General features: G+C 43.6%; 1 protein-coding gene across 1 annotated transcript in view; it reads right to left on the bottom strand.

Moving 5' to 3' along the window:
- Positions 1-20,000, bottom strand: part of map7d2b (MAP7 domain containing 2b) — a gene marked incomplete at its 5' end in the record, with an annotated part of 40,859 nt that overhangs the window by 20,258 nt on the left and 601 nt on the right. The window contains 4 exons of the mRNA XM_084325876.1: positions 6,372-6,441; positions 6,785-6,883; positions 16,010-16,099; positions 19,897-19,986. Coding sequence (XP_084182002.1) covers positions 6,372-6,441; positions 6,785-6,883; positions 16,010-16,099; positions 19,897-19,986 — 349 coding nt within the window. The remainder of the gene's footprint in view (positions 1-6,371; positions 6,442-6,784; positions 6,884-16,009; positions 16,100-19,896; positions 19,987-20,000) is intronic.

Here is a 20,000-nt window from a genome sequence, read left to right as displayed (position 1 = left end):
AAGATTAAAAGCACACGACGTGATGTACTGAAATGTCTATCTGCCTATCTCAAAGTTGTTTTAAGAACATCAGCCAGACCGTCTTTCAGTACTGCTTAGTTGACCCATATTAAACTAGTTCACTTCATATACACATTTTCCCCAACAGTATCTTAATATATATATATATATATATATATATATATATATATATATATATATATATATATATATATATATATATATATATATATATATATATATATATATATATATAGGGCTGTCCCCGACTAAGGATTTGGATGGTCGACTAGGATTTTAAAATTTTTATTTTATTTTATTTTTTTGTATCATTCCATTTGTGTTAGACTCAGTGTTTACAGTGTATGTATCTCCTCTCTCTGTTAGATTCCTCAGTGTTTACAGTGTATGTATCTCCTCTCTGTTACATTTACATTTACATTTAGTCATTTAGCTGACGCTTTTATCCAAAGCGACTTACAAGTTCTGTACGACAAGCCATCAGGAAGGGCACAACTCTATCAGCTGAGCAACAATGTTCATCAAAGTGTTGAGTGCTACAATGTAGGTTAGTTTATTAGGACAAGTGCATGACAGTACGGTTAGTTAGGGTTAGATTTTTTTTTTTTTTTTTTTTTTTTTTTTAATTCAGATAATGGTTGAAGAAGTGCGTCTTTAGTCGACGGCGAAAGATTGGACGTGATTCGGCTGTCCTAACTGGGGTGGGTAGTTCATTCCACCATTGTGGGGCAAGGACTGAGAATAGGCGACTTCTCTTTGATGACCCTCCCGGAGCTTGGATAGGAGTAGGTCTGAGGCGGCCAGAAGATGCAGAGCGTAGGGGTCTTGAGGGTGTGTAGTTAGAGACCATTGACCGGAGGTAGGCGGGAGCGGTTCCCTTTGCCGCACGGTATGCTAGGTCGAGGGCCTTGAAGCGGATTCGTGCAGCAATGGGGAGCCAGTGCAGGTCCCTAAGAAGTGGGGTGACATGGGCCGACTTCGGTAGGTTTGAGATCAGGCGGGCCGCTGCATTCTGAATGAGTTGAAGAGGCTTAGTGGCAGTGGCCGGGAGGCCAGCGAGCAGTGCATTGCAGTAGTCGAGGCGGGAGATGACTGTTGATTGGACGAGGAGTTGGGTGGCTTCTTTTGTCAGGAAGGGGCGTATCCTTCTGACGTTGCTCAGGAGGAATCGGCAGGTTCTGGTTGTCGCTGCGATGTGAGCAGAGAAGTTCAACTGGTCGTCGAGGACAACACCAAGGTTCTTGGCGGTCGGGGACGCAGTCACAGCTGTATTCTCGACTGTGATTGAAAGGTCGGTTAGGGGGGAGGATTTGGCCGGCAGGTGGAGCAATTCTGTTTTGCTTAGGTTCAGTTTGAGGTGGTTGGACGTCATCCAGGCTGAGATGTCGGACAGACAGGCCGAGATCCGCTCAGAGACGTGGATATCTGAGGGAGGAAAGGAGAGGAAGAGTTGAGTATCGTCGGCATAACAATGGTAGGAGAAGCCATGAGACGTGATAATGTTACCCAGTGATTTAGTGTAGAGGGAGAAGAGAAGGGGTCCTAAAACCGAGCCCTGGGGGACACCCGTCCGCAGGGGGCGGGTGGCCGACAGGGTCCCTCTCCATGACACTTGGTAGGAGCGGTCATTGAGGTATGATGACAGCCATGTCAGCGCAGAGCCAGCCACTCCCATTCCTGCGAGGGCCGCAAGGAGGATCTGGTGGTTGACTGTGTCGAAGGCTGCAGATAGATCTAGGAGAATCAGGACAGAGGAGAGGCCTTTCGCTTTTGCTAAGTGAAGTGCCTCTGTGACCGCAATGAGGGCTGTCTCTGTGGAGTGACCAGTCCTGAAGCCTGACTGATTAGGGTCTAGGAGGTCATTCTGTAAGAGATAAGCAGTAAGTTGGTTGGATACAGCACGTTCAAGTGTTTTAGAAAGGAAGGAGAGAAGAGAGACAGGACGGTAGTTGCCTATGACGGTAGGGTTCAGGGTTGGTTTTTTTATGAGCGGCGTGACTCTGGCTTGTTTTAGGGAGGTGGGGACCACCCCCGAGTTGAGTGAGGAGTTGATGGTTGCAGTTAGGAATGGGAGTTAGACTCAGTGTTTACAGTGTATGTATCTCCTCTCTCTGTTAGACTCCTCAGTGTTTACAGTGTATGTATCTCCTCTCTGTTAGACTCAGTGTTTACAGTGTATGTATCTCCTCTCTCTGTTAGACTCAGTGTTTACAGTGTATGTATCTCCTCTCTGTTAGACTCAGTGTTTACAGTGTATGTATCTCCTCTCTCTGTGTTAGACTCCTCAGTGTTTACAGTGTATGTATCTCCTCTCTGTTAGACTCAGTGTTTACAGTGTATGTATCTCCTCTCTGTTAGACTCAGTGTTTACAGTGTATGTATCTCCTCTCTCTGTTAGACTCAGTGTTTACAGTGTATGTATCTCCTCTCTCTGTTAGACTCAGTGTTTACAGTGTATGTATCTCCTCTCTCTGTTAGACTCAGTGTTTACAGTGTATGTATCTCCTCTCTGTTAGACTCAGTGTTTACAGTGTATGTATCTCCTCTGTTAGACTCAGTGTTTACAGTGTATGTATCTCCTCTCTGTTAGACTCAGTGTTTACAGTGTATGTATCTCCTCTCTCTGTTAGACTCAGTGTTTACAGTGTATGTATCTCCTCTCTGTTAAACTCAGTGTTTACAGTGTATGTATCTCCTCTCTCTGTTAGACTCAGTGTTTACAGTGTATGTATCTCCTCTCTCTGTTAGACTCAGTGTTTACAGTGTATGTATCTCCTCTCTCTGTTAGACTCAGTGTTTACAGTGTATGTATCTCCTCTCTCTGTTAGACTCCTCAGTGTTTACAGTGTATGTATCTCCTCTCTCTGTTAGACTCCTCAGTGTTTACAGTGTATGTATCTCCTCTGTCTGTTAGACTCAGTGTTTACAGTGTATGTATCTCCTTTCTGTTAGACTCCTCAGTGTTTACAGTGTATGTATCTCCTCTCTGTTAGACTCCTCAGTGTTTACAGTGTATGTATCTCCTCTCTCTGTTAGACTCAGTGTTTACAGTGTAGGTATCTCCTCTCTCTGTTAGACTCCTCAGTGTTTACAGTGTATGTATCTCCTCTCTCTGTTAGACTCCTCAGTGTTTACAGTGTATGTATCTCCTCTCTGTTAGACTCCTCAGTGTTTACAGTGTATGTATCTCCTCTCTGTTAGACTCCTCAGTGTTTACAGTGTATGTATCTCCTCTCTCTGTTAAGACTCCTCAGTGTTTACAGTGTATGTATCTCCTCTCTCTGTTAGACTCCTCAGTGTTTACAGTGTATGTATCTCCTCTCTGTTAGACTCAGTGTTTACAGTGTATGTATCTCCTCTCTCTGTTAGACTCAGTGTTTACAGTGTATGTATCTCCTCTCTGTTAGACTCAGTGTTTACAGTGTATGTATCTCCTCTCTCTGTTAGCCTCAGTGTTTACGTGTATGTATCTCCTCTCTCTGTTAGACTCAGTGTTTACAGTGTATGTATCTCCTCTCTGTTAGACTCAGTGTTTACAGTTTATGTATCTCCTCTCTCTGTTAGACTCAGTGTTTACAGTGTATGTATCTCCTCTCTCTGTTAGACTCCTCAGTGTTTACAGTGTATGTATCTCCTCTCTCTGTTAGACTCCTCAGTGTTTACAGTGTATGTATCTCCTCTGTCTGTTAGACTCAGTGTTTACAGTGTATGTATCTCCTCTCTGTTAGACTCCTCGGTGTTTACAGTGTATGTATCTCCTCTCTGTTAGACTCCTCAGTGTTTACAGTGTATGTATCTCCTCTCTCTGTTAGACTCAGTGTTTACAGTGTAGGTATCTCCTCTCTCTGTTAGACTCCTCAGTGTTTACAGTGTATGTATCTCCTCTCTGTTAGACTCAGTGTTTACAGTGTATGTATCTCCTCTCTCTGTTAGACTCCTCAGTGTTTACAGTGTATGTATCTCCTCTCTGTTAGACTCAGTGTTTACAGTGTATGTATCTCCTCTCTGTTAGACTCCTCAGTGTTTACAGTGTATGTATCTCCTCTCTCTGTTAAGACTCCTCAGTGTTTACAGTGTATGTATCGCCTCTCTCTGTTAGACTCCTCAGTGTTTACAGTGTATGTATCTCCTCTCTGTTAGACTCAGTGTTTACAGTGTATGTATCTCCTCTCTCTGTTAGACTCAGTGTTTACAGTGTATGTATCTCCTCTCTGTTAGACTCAGTGTTTACAGTGTATGTATCTCCTCTCTCTGTTAGACTCAGTGTTTACGTGTATGTATCTCCTCTCTGTTAGACTCCTCAGTGTTTACAGTGTATGTATCTCCTCTCTGTTAGACTCAGTGTTTACAGTGTATGTATCTCCTCTCTCTGTTAGACTCAGTGTTTACAGTGTATGTATCTCCTCTCTCTGTTAGACTCCTCAGTGTTTACAGTGTATGTATCTCCTCTCTCTGTTAGACTCAGTGTTTACAGTGTATGTATCTCCCAGGCTGTCACACGTCACGGTCTTCACCGACGCCTCCCTCACTGAGGGGGTGACGTGTCGGGCCAACGCAGTAGGGGGCAGCTGGCAAGCCATGCTGCCCGGTCTGCGCTACATTCAATGTGTTGGAATTGAAGGCAGTCCTTCTGGTCCTCAAACGGCTCGACCACCTTGTGGTGGGCAAGCATGTTTTGGTCAGGACGGACAACACGACGTCAGCGTCGTATATTGTCAGACAGGGAGGAGTGCGCTCCCCCCGTCTGCACCGGGCGGCGGTCGGGCTCTGGCTATGGGCGTTCTCCATCTGCTCTGCCTGAGGGCTCTCCACATCCCTGGCAGGGAGAATGTGGGTGCAGGTGTGATGTCGCAGGGCGGTCCTCACCCTGACGAGTGGGGACTACGTCCAGACATAGTCGGGCAGGTCTGGGACCGATTCCATGGCCGTCCGGGATTCTGTACGCATTCCCCCCCTTACACCTGATAGCTCAGCTGTTGGGGCGGGTACGTCGGGAGCGCAGGACTTGGTCCTGGTCGCGCCGGGGCTCAGCTGTGTGGTCCCCGGCCCTGATTCAGCTCTTGGTGGCCCCGCCGTGGCCTGTTCCGTGGTCACCGCGGGCCCTCTATCAGGCACGCAGAACTCTGTTCTGCCTCCTGTTGTGGGGCAGCCTCTTGGCTTGGCTGCTGACAGTGTGAATCTGGTGGGGATGCGTCTTGACTATTCTGTGGTTGACGCTATCCGGTACGCGCACGCTCCGTCCTCTACCGTGGCTTACGCTGGGGAGTGGCGTATGGTCGAGTGTGGGGGCGGAACATTGTTCAGCCACCCTCTCGTGGAACATTCCTGCTTGGCTCTCGTCGTCTCAAGCCTGTGGAATGTTCTCTGTCTCTGAGTGGGACCTCCAACTGGTCCTGGGCCGGTTGTCGGAGGCCCTGTTTGAGCCGCTTGAGCAGGCACCATTGGATCTGCTGTCTTGAAGACAGCGTTCTTTTTGGCCATCACCTCCGCTAAACGCGTGGGTGAGCTGTGTGCTCTCTCGGTGCGGCCTGAGTGCCTGTCTATTCGGCCGATAGCGGTGCGACTCTGAGGCCTAATCCAGTCTTCGTGCCAAAGAATATCCGGAGCTCTTCGCTCCAGGGATATTGTGGTTCAGGCGTTCGTCCGCCTCCTCACGCTAGTGAGTTGGAGGCGGGCCTTCACCTGTCGTGTCCTGTCTGTGCACTGGGGGTTTACCTCAGGACTCGGGCTCTCAGGGCTTCCGTTCAACTGTTTGTTTGTTACGGTGTGTCTCACCTGTGCTGTGCGTTTGTCAGGGGTCTCTGGTTCCCCCTTTTTCGCACTTTGGTGGAGTTGACTGCCTCCCCCCCTTCGTTAGGACGGGCGGGTGGACGGGACTCCCCTCCTCCCTGGTAGTGGGGCTTACGGGCCCTCAGTGGGTACACTTGTCGGGTCACGCGTCTGCTCTGTCCCATATCTCATAATGGCATATCTCAGAACCGTCTGTAGTGTGGTAGTGAAAGGGTTAACCTTCTGTGGTGTGGTAGTGAAAGGGCTAACCCTTTGTCGTGTGGCAGTGAAAGGGTTAACCCTTTGGTAGTGTGGCAGTTTGTTTTTATTCAAAATGAGTAGACACATCTCCGGATCAGGCGCTAAACTAATTTGAAAATGTAAAGTGTGGCCTGATAGAGTTCTTCCACTAGGGGTCATGAATGTGCACCGCAAATTTGATTAGAAAATATTTGAATGAGTTATTTGAGCACGTAGGAGCTGCTGCTGTGGTCGTTATATAAAGTAGGGATGTACAGTATGTGTGTGTCTGTGTGTGTCTGTGTGTGCGTGTCTGTGTGCGTGTATATGTGTTGTTGTACCGTTTAGGTGTGCCCGGGCCTTTGCTATGGGCCCTGAAGGAAGAGCTGCGTCTGGGTGTCGTCGGGGATTCTATCTGCTGAGTCACATATAAGAAAAAATTATTATCACAACACATAACTTCTGATATGACAGTAACACGCTTTAAGTGAAGTCCATATACTAAAGAGACTGCCATTTACATTTATTATAATGCATCACTGGAAACATAGCATGAGGCTGATGAGTGTTGACAACCATCATAAATCTTTCATGTGCCACTGTGGCGTGTGCATGCGTGATTGTGTGTGTGTGTGTGTGTGTGTGTGTGTGTGTGTGTGTGTGTGTGTGTGTGTGTGTGTGTGTGTGTGTGTGTGTGTGTGTGTGTGTGTGTATGCGTGTGTATGCCTGTGTGTGCGTGCGTGTGTGTAGATACTGACTGTTGGTGTTTTGGACCCTCTGTTTTCATCAGACACACCAGTGATGCTCCTGCGGTTGGAGGAACTTCTTTGGGGCTTCTGTGTGCTGGGGGACACTAAACGATGGGACACACCAGAGACTGACAGGTCACAGGCAGACAGAGACAGACAGACACAGGCACAAATGCGGACACACACACACACACACACACACACACACACATTTACATATCCAGAGAAATCATAAATGACATAGGGCCTACACTGTATGTATATGAGTACTGTACATCTACACTAACAATAAAGATGGGATACTGTGTCTACACACATCAAGTTTGTCGTTGGTGCGTAGGTAAGGGGAAAGACTTGAGGAATGAATTGGAAATTCACGCACACAAAAAGAGTGACAAAACATCTGAAAAAGCAGCCATGGCGCTGATGAACGTCTGAGAGACTGACACATTTTCTGATGCTGCTTTTGATCTCACCTTTTTTTCCACAATGATGATCATGGAATAAATTGACCTATCTCAAGCCCCGCCCTCTTTTCTTGCTTCTCCAATCGCAACTGTTCGCTTCCCTCAAAAAAAGAGGGGGCAGAGTTTGAAATGGGTCAATTGCTATTGATCGCTATTGATCTCAGCATCATGACTGCTTTTCTTTTTGTCTTTCTGATCCTCTTTCTTGATTACATGTATAAAATAGATGTTCATTTTGAAACCGTGTATGTATGCATCAAAACACCTTTAATTCCCCCAATCCCCCCTATGTACCAGAACCCACTAATTCTTTTTGGTTTTGTTTTAGATCAAGCCCACCAAAAAGAAGTACATGATTATTTTTTTCTACTTATTCTCTCATTTCTATTTTTCTCCCATCCCAATTTCGTATCGTCCAATTCTACCCTCCCCTGTCTCGAACGCTGTTAGGCCATGCCTCCCACAAGCCGGCTGTAATGTGGACGAAGCCAGACATTGCACGAGTCCCCTCCGGTACGCTTGTATCCTTTCGGCAACAAACAAGCCCTTCCGCGTTGCTCTGATTGGCCAGCGATCTACGCTCGTTTCGCCCCTACGCCCATGCGAGCGAGCGCATGCGCATGAGCCGGAATACTATCCTCGAGTTAACCTAATTTATACAAATGGAAGTATTGATTTCGCCGTAACGAATCATTAAAAAAATATACCGTTAACTGGAATATGTTGTTTCTTTACACATATGTTGGATTATGTAATTGGTTTGTCATGACAAACCAATAAAAAATCGCGGTTCTGTGTTTGTTGGTGTCTGTAGATTGTTGGTGAACAACTAACTTTAGGTTAGTTTTAACGTTAGCTAGCAGCAGGGAAAATTTGGGATGGACGCCTTTGTGCAAATGCAGGCAGCTACAGGCACTCGAGGTGGAAGAGCTGCTGAATTTAATCGGCAGGAGAGAGAGAGCTTGTCAAAGGCGGATATATCCCTGTGGCTGTGGTGTGGTTGTAGGCACGAAAATGCAGCTCGAACTACCTGTTATATTAAATTAATTGATTGCTGTTTAACTTGTCCGTGTCCAGTCCTTTCGATTAGCCCCACCGTTCATTGTAAACAATGATGCATGTAATTATATTAACGTTACTGTGTGTTGTTGTAGCTATGTTAATATAATAGGATAACCACCGTTTAATTCGCGATTTTTTATTGGTTTGTCATGACAAACCAATTACATAATCGAACATATGTGTAAAGAAACAACATATTCCAGTTAACGGTATATTCTTTTAATGATTCGTTACGGCGAAATCAATACTTCCATTTGTATAAATTAGGTTAACTCGAGGATAGTATTCCGGCTCATGCGCGCGCTCGCACAGGCGTAGGGGCGAAACGAGCGTAGATCGCTGGCCAATCAGAGCAACGTGGAAGGGCTTGTTTGTTAAACGAGCGTAGATCGCTGGCCAATCAGAGCAACGCGGAAGGGCTTGTTTGTTGCCGAAAGGATACAAGCCTCCGGTACTCGAGGTAGCAGCCGTCGCATCTTTTCACCTGCACAGCGCGATCTTTCAGCGTCGGGGGTCTGCGTTTGGAGGGCTTTGATTCTACTGCGTAGGCGCACCAACCGACCTGTAGGAGTCGCTGTCCACAACGTCCGATCCCCACCCATCAGCTTCCCACCCCCTAATACTGCCAAATGTATTAGTATGAACGACCAGCCAAGCTGAAAGCAATGTGGAGAGCTGGGCTCGAACCCAGCGTTTCCTGCATTGGTGGTGAGCGCCTTGCCCACTGCACCACCTAGCCGCCCAAAGAAGTACATGATTGAGAATAGTGAGGGAAATGGGGAGCTGTTGTGGGTCGTACAGACAGGAGTCCAGTGTTGAGGGGAATAAGGAAGAATGTATGGCAAAGACTCAAAATGGAAGATTTAGAGGCGCTTTTACACCTGCCTTGTTTAGCCTTGTTGAATGGAACCCTGTAAACCCCATGTTTCCCTGCCTGGTAAGGTTCGTTTGAGGACTGAGGAGGTGAGAAAACCTGGCCTGTTTCAGGTGGTCGCCATCCACTTTTTTATTTATTTATATACTGTATATAAATGTTTTTCCCATCCCCCAATTTAGTCGTTATGCCAATTCGTTATGCTACTATTTACATGTACTTTCAATGGCAAATTTGCAACAGAACCGCTTGCGCAAGCCAGGAAAATACACTCAAAGCAGGAAAAGAAGCTTCATGCGCGCTGATTTGAAGCGCACAGAAGCAGTGCTGAAGCGAGGCTTTCTGTGTGTCTGGTGTGAAATGGGTCTTACGGGGTGTTTACATTGGATCCGATGAAGAGGCTGGGGGAACGCACCGTAGACTCAAACGCAACGCTGGGTGTTGACAATGGGTGGTCCTTAACTCGTGTGTGTTCATTCTCATTTGGCAATGTGAAACAAAGCCCAACCAATGAAAGGCTGCAGAAAAACACTTACATTTCTGATTCAGACCATTTCAAACTAAACGTAAATGTGAAAGTGTCTCACCCATGGTCATATATAATTATAGTGCTCCTGACAAGTGGGACCAAACAGACTCTCACCTCATAGCTTAAAAGTCTCATATTGTGAAAACCTCACTTTTTCAGTGCTTGTGCACGCACATACATGTGGGTCTCTGGCCTACTAACACAAAAACTGTGAAATAAGACATAGTCAGATTTTGCACCCAGCCCGTATTCAGAACTGTGCCTTTAAAATGCCTTAACTTGCTCGTAAACTTTTTCTTTTAAACCTAAAGTTGAACCTAAAATATGTTTCTGACAACATTTTTGGATATGATATTGCTGGATCTTGAGTCATATTTGATCAGTTTGATTTTAATTTAATCTGATTGTTCACATGCATTTCCGGTACATGGCGTTGGGGAGTGGGAGTAGCTAATTTTAATTTAAAGGTACAGACACAGAAACAGCCCGTTGAGAACGGGACTGAAACAGAAATAGAGGCTGCTCGATGGCATAATTTTGTTTGGGGGAAAGTACTACATATGTTTAGGGGAAAGGACTACAAGGATCTACATCACGGAACTCATCCATCCCTACACAAACACCCGCTCACTCAGATCTGCCGATCAGCACCTCTTAGTGATCCCCAGGACCAGGCTAAAAACAAGGGGTGATCGAGCCTTCGAGGTGACAGCACCAAGGCTCTGGAACGCTCTCCCCCTGGACCTGCGAACTGCCCCCTCTGAGAACTCGTTTAAAAAACAACTAAAAACACATTTGTTCAGGCAGGCTTTTAATCACACATAGGCGCCTTTTTCTGTTCTATAGTGTTGTTTTAATTAGTGACTCATGATTTTATCCAAATTCTTTTATTCTACTTTTTCTATCTGGTTTCACTGTTTTTAACTGCTATTTGTCTGTTGTCATTTATTTCTGATTTTGTTTTTATTGTGTTTTTATATTAAGATGTAGTGTAAAGCACCCTGTGCATTCGTGCTGTGAAGGGTGCTCTATAAATAAAGGTCATTCATTCATTCATTCATATTGGATCTTTAAAGAGGCACTTCACCAAAAAACAATGCTGATTTATTTTGCACATGATCTCACACACATCCAAAAACTCTAAACAGTTTTTCATACATTCATTTAGTTTGACAGTTATTGAGAATAAAGGAGTTAGAATATGGCTACCAATGATGTCATCGGGGACAATGGACCTCATTCACCAACATTGTCATGGGTTTCCTATTACCACAACCTCGTTGGAAGTTCGTAAGTGAAAACCTGACAGTTACCCCCGGATTCATCAGCGCGTGGAGAGGTTCTCTTAAGTTGCCAAAATTATCGCAGCTGCGACCCTGAATGAAGTACGTCACTCATTCTCAAACTGGAAGCACATTCTCGTACACCTGAATTTGCATACAGACACGCCCTGCCAGCTCCTTATAAGGCCAGGGCCGTGTGCAAAATGGAAGCGAGAGGGTCAGCATTGCATCTGTGATGTGCTGACATATTCAACAGGTAGCACGGAAGCGATTTGCGACGGATTACAATTTGATTAGATTAAAATGTATTGTCATCATACAGCACACTATAGGGAGGTGTATTTGCATGGTGTACCTTTCTGTGCATATTCATCCACAATCTATAGCTCAACATGAAAATATTCTAAATTAATCGTAAAAGAAAATCGCAGAATTTTATTTCAAACAATAATGTTAGTGATAGAAGGGAACTCATTTTGTGCAAAAATGGAAAGCTTCCATGAGGCAGAATTGTTACAATAGCCGATAATCCATTTTCCCAATGATAAATCCATACGGGTGGACCTCGCGGTTGGTCTAAAGTGACGTCAGACTACACCTCCCTATAGCTATAGTGGAATAGACTGTATTAATATTTCATATTTATACCGTCTTGTTGCGCGCTCCTGGCCACCTGCCTCAGCGCGCGCACACACACACGTGAGCGTACTGTATAGCCTACGTGTGTAATGAATGAACAGTATGAATGAATGGATGAATTATTTATTTCGAATGTTTACAAATACAAATAAATAAACATAAACAAACAAAAAAAATTTTTTTTTACAAATAAACAAACTGAAAGGATAGGTTTGAAGCCGAAGTCTTATAGAGCAACCTACCCCTAATTCAAAAACAAATAAAAAAAAAGTTAAAGTTTTCAAAATATAACAAACAAACAAAAAAAATCAACAATCAAAAATCAACAAAAACCGATCCAGAAAAGAACAAAAAAAGTTAAAGTTTGCAAGATAAAACAAACAAGCAAACAAAAAATCAACAATCAACAATCAACAAAAACCGTTCCCGAAAAGAACATAAGCCAACATAGGAAAATCAAAACTTAATCTGCAATACCCGAGTTTCACCCGAGTTTTCAAAAACTGATTGTAGGTTAAATTTGACTATAAGATTCTAGAACCCTGTTTTTAAACATCTTTTTAAACTTACAAATACTCCTGCTGTTTTTTATTTCATCCGGTATATTGTTCCAGAGTTTCACTCCTTTAACTGACACAGACATACTTTTAAGTGTGGTTCGAGCTCTAGGCTGTTTCAAATTGAGTGTTCTTCTTAAATTATACGCCACCTCTCGTTCTTTAAACAAAATGTGTAAGTTACATGGCAGTTGATAACTTCTAGCTTTAAAAAAAAGTAGGCTTATATTATTCTAATTACTTGTTTTATTAGGAGATTGAGATACTGTATGCGCTGCCCTATAGTAGTAAAAGCTCCCACAGAGTCGGGCGTAGTGTAAGCGGACCTGACTCCGTGCGGCATGTTCGCAGTTTCATAGTCAAGCGTACCACCATGTACCAATTTCCTACATTTCTCATGCCAGTTTACTACATGTAATGCAGGTCGATGTCAACCAACACACCGAGCAGCCTTTGTGGGACACCGGTGCGCGACACTCTGAGGAAGCCTTTACTACTATAGGGCAGTGCATACAGTATCTGCAATCTCCTAATAAAACAAGTCATTATAATAATATAAGCCTACTGTTCATTCATTACGCACATAGGCTATACAGTACGTGACTGGGTTTAGTTCTTATTTATTTATCCACTGTCATTTGCAGTGTTGGTGTAGTGCTTTTATTTATTTTCGGACATCACAATGCATCGTTAAGACATAACTGTAAAACGTAATTTTTTATCATACAAAGATTGTCGTATTTATTATTATTATAATTATTGGATCGACGTGAACACAATCACCATGATTCCTCCCAAATAAAGCCCTTAAGAACACGGCGCACACCAGTCTGTCCAACTTATGACTGCTCTTCAGCACTCCTAAATCCTGCTCTTAGCTACGAGCGAATCCCCGAGAAGGAACTGTTCGTGAATCCCAAAATCGGCCCGAAAAGAAGCTACGATGAAATGTGCTCTTAACTTTTGTCTTAACACTTTGAATGCCACAGACGTGTATTGTCGTCTTATCAGCCCCCCCCCCCCCCCCCCCCCCTGAATGCCCACGACGACAATTATTATTATTATTTTTTATTAACGATCTGAATTCATATTTCATCAACCGAGTCTCCCGTTGGTACACCAGCCCCATCAGCAGCTCAGAATGGAAAAAAGAGGCGGGGCCAGCTGGCTCCGTGAGCAGGCAAGCCGTCTGCTCAACATGGAAGTGATCGCGGGACGGGAATCAGCCTGGAATATATATTCACAGTAGCCAATCGATAGTAGACAGTAGTGATCGATTTTTGGAATGGCGATCAGGAATTGGAATGATCTTTTTGGAGAACATCTGATCTGAGGTAAGGAATCTATTTTACAAGTCTTGGGATAATCAGAGTTGTATTCGCTGAGATCTCAGCGTTCGCCCTATGTGTGTGTGTGTGTGGGCGATCGCTTTGAGGAAATCAGAGAATCAATTTTTCAGATCGCCTATATAGCGTGCATACGTAGGGCCTACACATATACTATAGATAATCTAGCGTTTATTTGAAAACTATTCATAAATAGGCCGAAAAATTACAACGTTTTTGTGTATTCTAGAATATTCCAGTAAAGGGCGATTATCATGGAATATTTATATTTTCCTTGAAAACGAGGGCTTTTCAAAATGCTATAAAACGAAAATGTTGACTGGAAAACGAGTCATTGATAAGCGACGGGCAGATTAGACACATAGCCATAATTTAAAACATAGATTAGGCGTTATTAACGCTAACATTGAAGTGGATGGTGGGCATTCAACCGGTAAATCAAGATTAAGCTTGGGCTCTGAAAGTGTTAAATCCGTTCGTGAATGAGACCCATTGAATGCTTTGTGTGTTGTGTTAATTACAGATCAGTGAAATGATGAGGTAGCAGTCCCTATGAAACCAGGTATTGCTATTTTTTCATCTACATCCTTTCATTGCGCTGTACTTAATCCTTGGGAGTCTGGGCGATTTTCACCCCCACCTTTCTGGGGATTTTCACATTTTTCTTTTTTTACATAATATGAAACTACAGGTTCATACCTTCAAAATAAGCCATCAATTGTCAAATCTGAGCCGATATGAAACATTCTGGTAACATTCTAACCAAATCTTAGTTCAGGGCTTTGAAAGAATGAAAGACAATTCAGTCATTTGATGAAAAGACAACACTCCCAGAATTCAATGTAATCAATGTCACTCCACACCAATTCACACCTGGTAACAAAGGCCCAGATTCCAGTCTGTCGTTCCTTTGTTATTCCAATGACTGTCTTTTGACCAAGAGGCCAGAGAGAGTTGTTGATAAAGCTAGGGTGCAGAGTCATTAGAAATGTTATTTTCTATACCTTATATATTGTTATTTGTATAAGATATATATTTATTCTGTTTATTGACCTGATAGTATTTTATTGTTCGCCCTTTTTCATATGCACGTTCTTTTCCATCCAGGTCTGACTGGCCATTGCAGGTGAGGGAGTCATGGTTGTATCTGCCTGTTCTGTACAATATCACAACAAATAAATTATGCAAATGTTTTATAAAAACTAAATACAGCCATAAATCGAGCCATGTCCCTCATGGTTGTATCACATTTACTTCTATTTATATTGGTTCTTCAGAAAGATCACTGTAAAACTACAATTGAAATAAATGAATTATATATCACATGGGCAGTGTTGGGAAAGTTCACTTTCTACATGAACTAGTTCAGTTCTCAGTTCAGAAATATGTGCGTCCAAACAATACCACTGAAAATGCAAGCACAGAAAGACTGAAAATGCTGTAACGCTGCCACAAATGTACAAAATAAACGTCATTCCTGTTTTAGACTTCGCTCTTTTATTTTTAACCCCCCCCCCCCCCCCCCCCGACCGGAAGTGTTATTGTTGTTATCGCTAGTTTCCAAAAGACAGGAGAGAAACACTGCGGCTCGCATGAGCTGCACGCACACACACGCAGACACATTGCCTCCCCCCCCTCTCTCTCTGAATGAGACGGAATGCATTTAGGTATCACTCCGGATTGGAATCACGTTTCAACCAACAGCACTAACGTTGCTGTCATGAGCCTACAGTGATCAAATAAATAAAACGTCAAACTCGCGCAACGACTCGGCAACAAGTCGAGTCCCGTGGATATTACTGCGAGAGATAATTCATATTATGATACATATTATGAAAGCCAATGTGTTGTTTAGAAGGAGGGGGTAGCGACAGTCTGACAAGTCTCTGCGGGGGTCTAAACCCTATTCAAAGCACACCCTCTCTATCTCTGAGTGTGTGTGTGTGTGTGTGTGCGTCTATGCGTATGTGACATAGCTGTGTGTGTGTAGTTCTCTGGAGAACCGGGATAATTACAGACATACAATCTATAAAGAATTAAACCTATTTACAAGTATTACGTTTTGCAAATAAGGTAACAGATGTAGAACAGTTCAAAGAACTCAAAAATGCCATTTCTCTATTTTGACCGATTTCTGAAATGCGCGACAATTTGGGCATTTCTGAATAATCCTCTCTGCGATTTTCACACGTTTTTTCTACAAAGCAAACAGGAGTTCCGACCCCCAAGGGTTTTAACACAACACAAGGATTCAATGTCCCTGATGACATCACTGGTGACCATATTCAAACCCATTTACTCTCAATAACTGTCAAACTAAATGAATGCATGTAAAACTGATTCGAATTTTTGGATGTGTGTGAGAATATGTGCAAAATAAATCAGCAGTGTTTTTTGGGTGAAGTGTCCCTTTAAGAAACTCAGATCCAAGGAACAGAGGCTAGGATCGGGTGTGTGGATGTGGGCGTGACACCTCTCTCTGGTGAGTGGAGAGCAGCCGAGGAGCTAGAGAGCCGTTTGCTGATTGGTTGATCCGAGTTGGGAGGAGCCAGGAGGTCACTCACTGACCGAAAAAACACAAATTCACAAGTCAGTGATATAGAGCGCACAAACACACACACACAGACAGAGACACAGACAAAAGCAAGCGCCCGCTAATACACACACATGTGCGAGCGCACACACACACTTGTTTCTATTTCAATTAAACGCTTGTGACAAAGACACAAAACACAGGCTGCTGTCGTATCGACTGATGACATAAACCTTCTTGCGAGTTTAAACACACACTTTCCACACTGGCGCATCCAATAAATGTCCCAAACCAGCTGGCCGGACACAAAGGAAACACTTGTCACGTGACAGACGGACGGACGGACGGACAAACTAACAAACGGTAAAAACCGCCAGTTCACACAGAAAAGAATCCGCTGATCGATGGGGCATGCAGGCCGATGAATACATTAACCTTGGTGATGTCAGAGAGAAAAGGAGCCTGCAGGAAATGTGTGCAATGGCTGCAACAGAATACAGTCAGGGGGTCAGGTGTACCGGAATGGAAACTCAGCATTTACCGTACTGTGTGTGTGTGTGGAGGAGAGTGGTACTGTGAGCAATCTCCTTTACAATGACATTTAAGGGTGGTGGCTAATCGAGGAGGGTGAGGAAGTTTGGTGGGTGGGTGGCATAAATCATGTGAAGCTGAGCGTGTTTAATTTGTGTAGTGATGATTCAGAAGTGTCACGGCTAACACCCCTGATGTGGTTATTGTCAATGAAAACCTTAGGGAGGTGCTCATTCTAGAGGTTGGTTCTCAATTGCTTTGGTGCATTTCTCTGATCAGAATTAAAGTTCTCATAACTGTTAGTTCAACCTCCACAACATTTTGTCATTTGTGCACATCATAGTAGCAGTTTCTCATTCCTCCGAACAAATTACAAATGCTTTTGGACATGCATCAATTGCTTTCATACAATTCTCTGCTGTTTTATAACATTATCATTTGCTTATGTCATGTCAGTCAAAATTAACTATACTTATGACTGCTGAATAGTCATTCCCTATAAAACTAATAGTCCTCATTTCATTGATTGAGTCATTACATACAAAAATGTTGAACTAGTTGTCAAAATCTATCAATCACGGCCTCACAATGGCTGAGGCTGGTCAAAGGGTGCAGCCAAATGTTGAGAGAACCACTGTAAATTAAATGACTGTATTCAAACATTTCGTCGGGAGAGCAGGTGTGTACATTGGACAGTAATTCAGCACTAAACAATCTGCACTGCACTACTGCCATTGTGTCATACATGAAGCTTGCAGTGGGACAAGAACTTGTCACTTTTTACATTTTACATTTAGACAGCTTTACTGCAGCACAGATTGACTGTATTGTAGTGTACAGTAGTGTTACAGTAAATATTTGCCATATTTACAGTATGGTACTGTACTGCATTATTTTACAAGTGGGAAGCACTGTTATTGTACACTACAGTAATATGGGTTACTGTAAAGCAGTATATCTCATGTTTGCTGTACATTACTGTAATTTTACTCTGCACCACATAGGATTGCAAGACAACCTCGCAGAGGTGGAAGAGGGCCCCTTTTTAAGAGGAAGACATTTGTGCAATGGTGATTGCAAACAATGCCATAAGGTTTGCAGAGATACAAAGCGCTGTTATAGAGGATGACAACATCTTTGGGAATATTGAATCCGTTTCAATCGCTACAATTGACAGAGTGCTCAGTGGAAATTAAATGTGCATGAAACAATTGTAGTACAATTGACAAATGAGTAGCCATTTGACTGGAACAGAGTGAAGGAGATCCGCCACCAGTATGCACAAGTAAAACAAAATGTGTTCTATGCATACTCTAATGTTCAGTGCTGTAAACTGGTTACTTTGTGTAGTGCCATGCAGTACACTTACCTGACAGTTCATACTGTACAATATGTTGTCCAAAATGCATTATGTTAGACAGGAAAAGTTTATAGCTTTTATCTCTCTCTTCTGGGATAAAGCGTGTACCAGGGAACCGCTGCACACATTATACGTTGATGAGGCGGGTTTCAATCTGGCAAAAGGTAGACGGCGTGGAAGAAATCCCATTGGACAGAGAGCAACCATTGATGTCCCAGACCAACAAGGGGGGAATATTACAATGTGTACAGTGTGTACAGTAATGTGTAACTGTAGATTTAAAATGGCTGTGCAAATAGTGTATAGTGCTGTCTTGAGCATTTTCAGGTAGTGTCACCAATATCTTACTTTTTTGCATTGGAAAACACTTACAGAGTGATCTGTCATAATGAAAACATGACAAAGCCATTTGACTATCTTGTTCATAAACAATGGTGTCAGGACTTTTCATTTTGATGACAGTGACACTTTCATTGACATGAATACTTGCTTTTGAGGAATGAACTATCTATTTTGAGCAAGTGACAAGCTTCTGCAGGTTATCAACTAGGTTTTGCTATTTGTACTAATTGTTTTGAGAAATGCACTAACAGTTATGAGAACTTTAATTCTGATCAGAGAAATGCACCAAAGCAATTGAGAAAAACTGTAAATACACTTTGGACTACAGCCTAGAGAGGAAGCCTTTCTAACCAAGATGATGAAATATCAACAACTGGTGCAGACCATTTCACAGCTGGGCTACAATGTAAACTTGTAGCTTTTATATTTGGTAGCCTAGGTGGTACACAAGCTGGTTGTTTTTACCTTTTCACCTGCTCCTGTTATTATCCTGTTTGTATGCAACAATGTGGTGAATTTAGTCTGTTTCTCAATATCTGATTGCATTATTAGTGTTTATGTCCTTATATACGTGTGTGTGTGTGTGTGTGTGTGTGTGTGTGTGTGTGTGTGTGTGTGTGTGTGTGTGTGTGTGTGTGTGTGTGTGTGTGTGTGTGTGTGTGTGTGTGTGTGTGTGTGTGTGTGTGTGTGTGTGTTTGTTGGTGATGGCCTGGTGGTGGTTGTGTTTGTAGGTGGGGTCTATTAGGTTACACAGATAGCTGCAGGGGCAATGTCTGGTATGATGCTTGTGTGTGTGTGTGTGTGTGTGTGTGTGTGTGTGTGTGTGTGTGTGTGTGTGTGTGTGTGTGTGTGTGTGTGTGTGTGTGTGTGTGTGTGTCTGTGTCTGTGTCTGTGTGTGTGTGTGTGTGTGTGTGTGTGTGTGTGTGTGTGTGTGTGTGTGTGTGTGTGTGTGTGTGTGTGTGTGTGTGTGAGAAGGGGGGGCAGACTGAAAGCCGTGTGTGCTTCATTAAACACGGCCAAGGGCCAGGAAGACAGGAAGCAAAGCAGCCTTTTGTTGTGATATGGGTGGAAGGGGGCGGAGAGACTTTACTACATTGTGTTGTGATGAGACACAATGTGAGGACAGGCTGTAACTGACACACTCCAATGTGAAATGAGCAAACATGCCATTTCATCTGAGGAGATGATGATGGAGAAATGGTGTAAAATAACTACAGGTAAACATGTGATTATTTACCATGACAATAATACACAGGGAACAAAAAATCCAGTCTCTCTCTCTCTCTCTCTCTCTCTCTCTCTCTCTCTCTCTCTCTCTCTCTCTCTCTCTCTCTCTCTCTCTCTCTCTCTCTCTCTCTCTCAAATAGACACAAACACGGACACTTACTATGTGCACATACAGTAACAATGCGGGTTGAATTCCAAGCATTGGAATTATCCCATTCTCTATGAACACAGTATGATTTTGCAGCCAGTGTGAAGCGACAAGGGCGTTACACACACACATGCTGACAGGGGAATAACGGGGAGGGGGGGGGGGGGGGTGATACGGTAGGGTATGGGCGGGGCACAGAGAGAGTCAGGTGGTCTGTACCGTTCCGGCATTGGCTGGGACTGGAAGCAGCAGGAAGCTCATTGGGCTGAGCTGAGCCAATGGCAGGGCAAGGCGGGGTCTTAGAGTTACCTGGGCGACAGGTG

Source organism: Notolepis coatsorum (assembly GCF_963971535.1).
Source record: "Notolepis coatsorum genome assembly, chromosome: 12".
Taxonomy (NCBI): Eukaryota; Metazoa; Chordata; class Actinopteri; order Aulopiformes; family Paralepididae; genus Notolepis; species Notolepis coatsorum.
The sequence above is the reverse complement of the archived record's forward strand: the minus strand, read 5'-3'. Positions and strand labels throughout refer to the sequence as shown.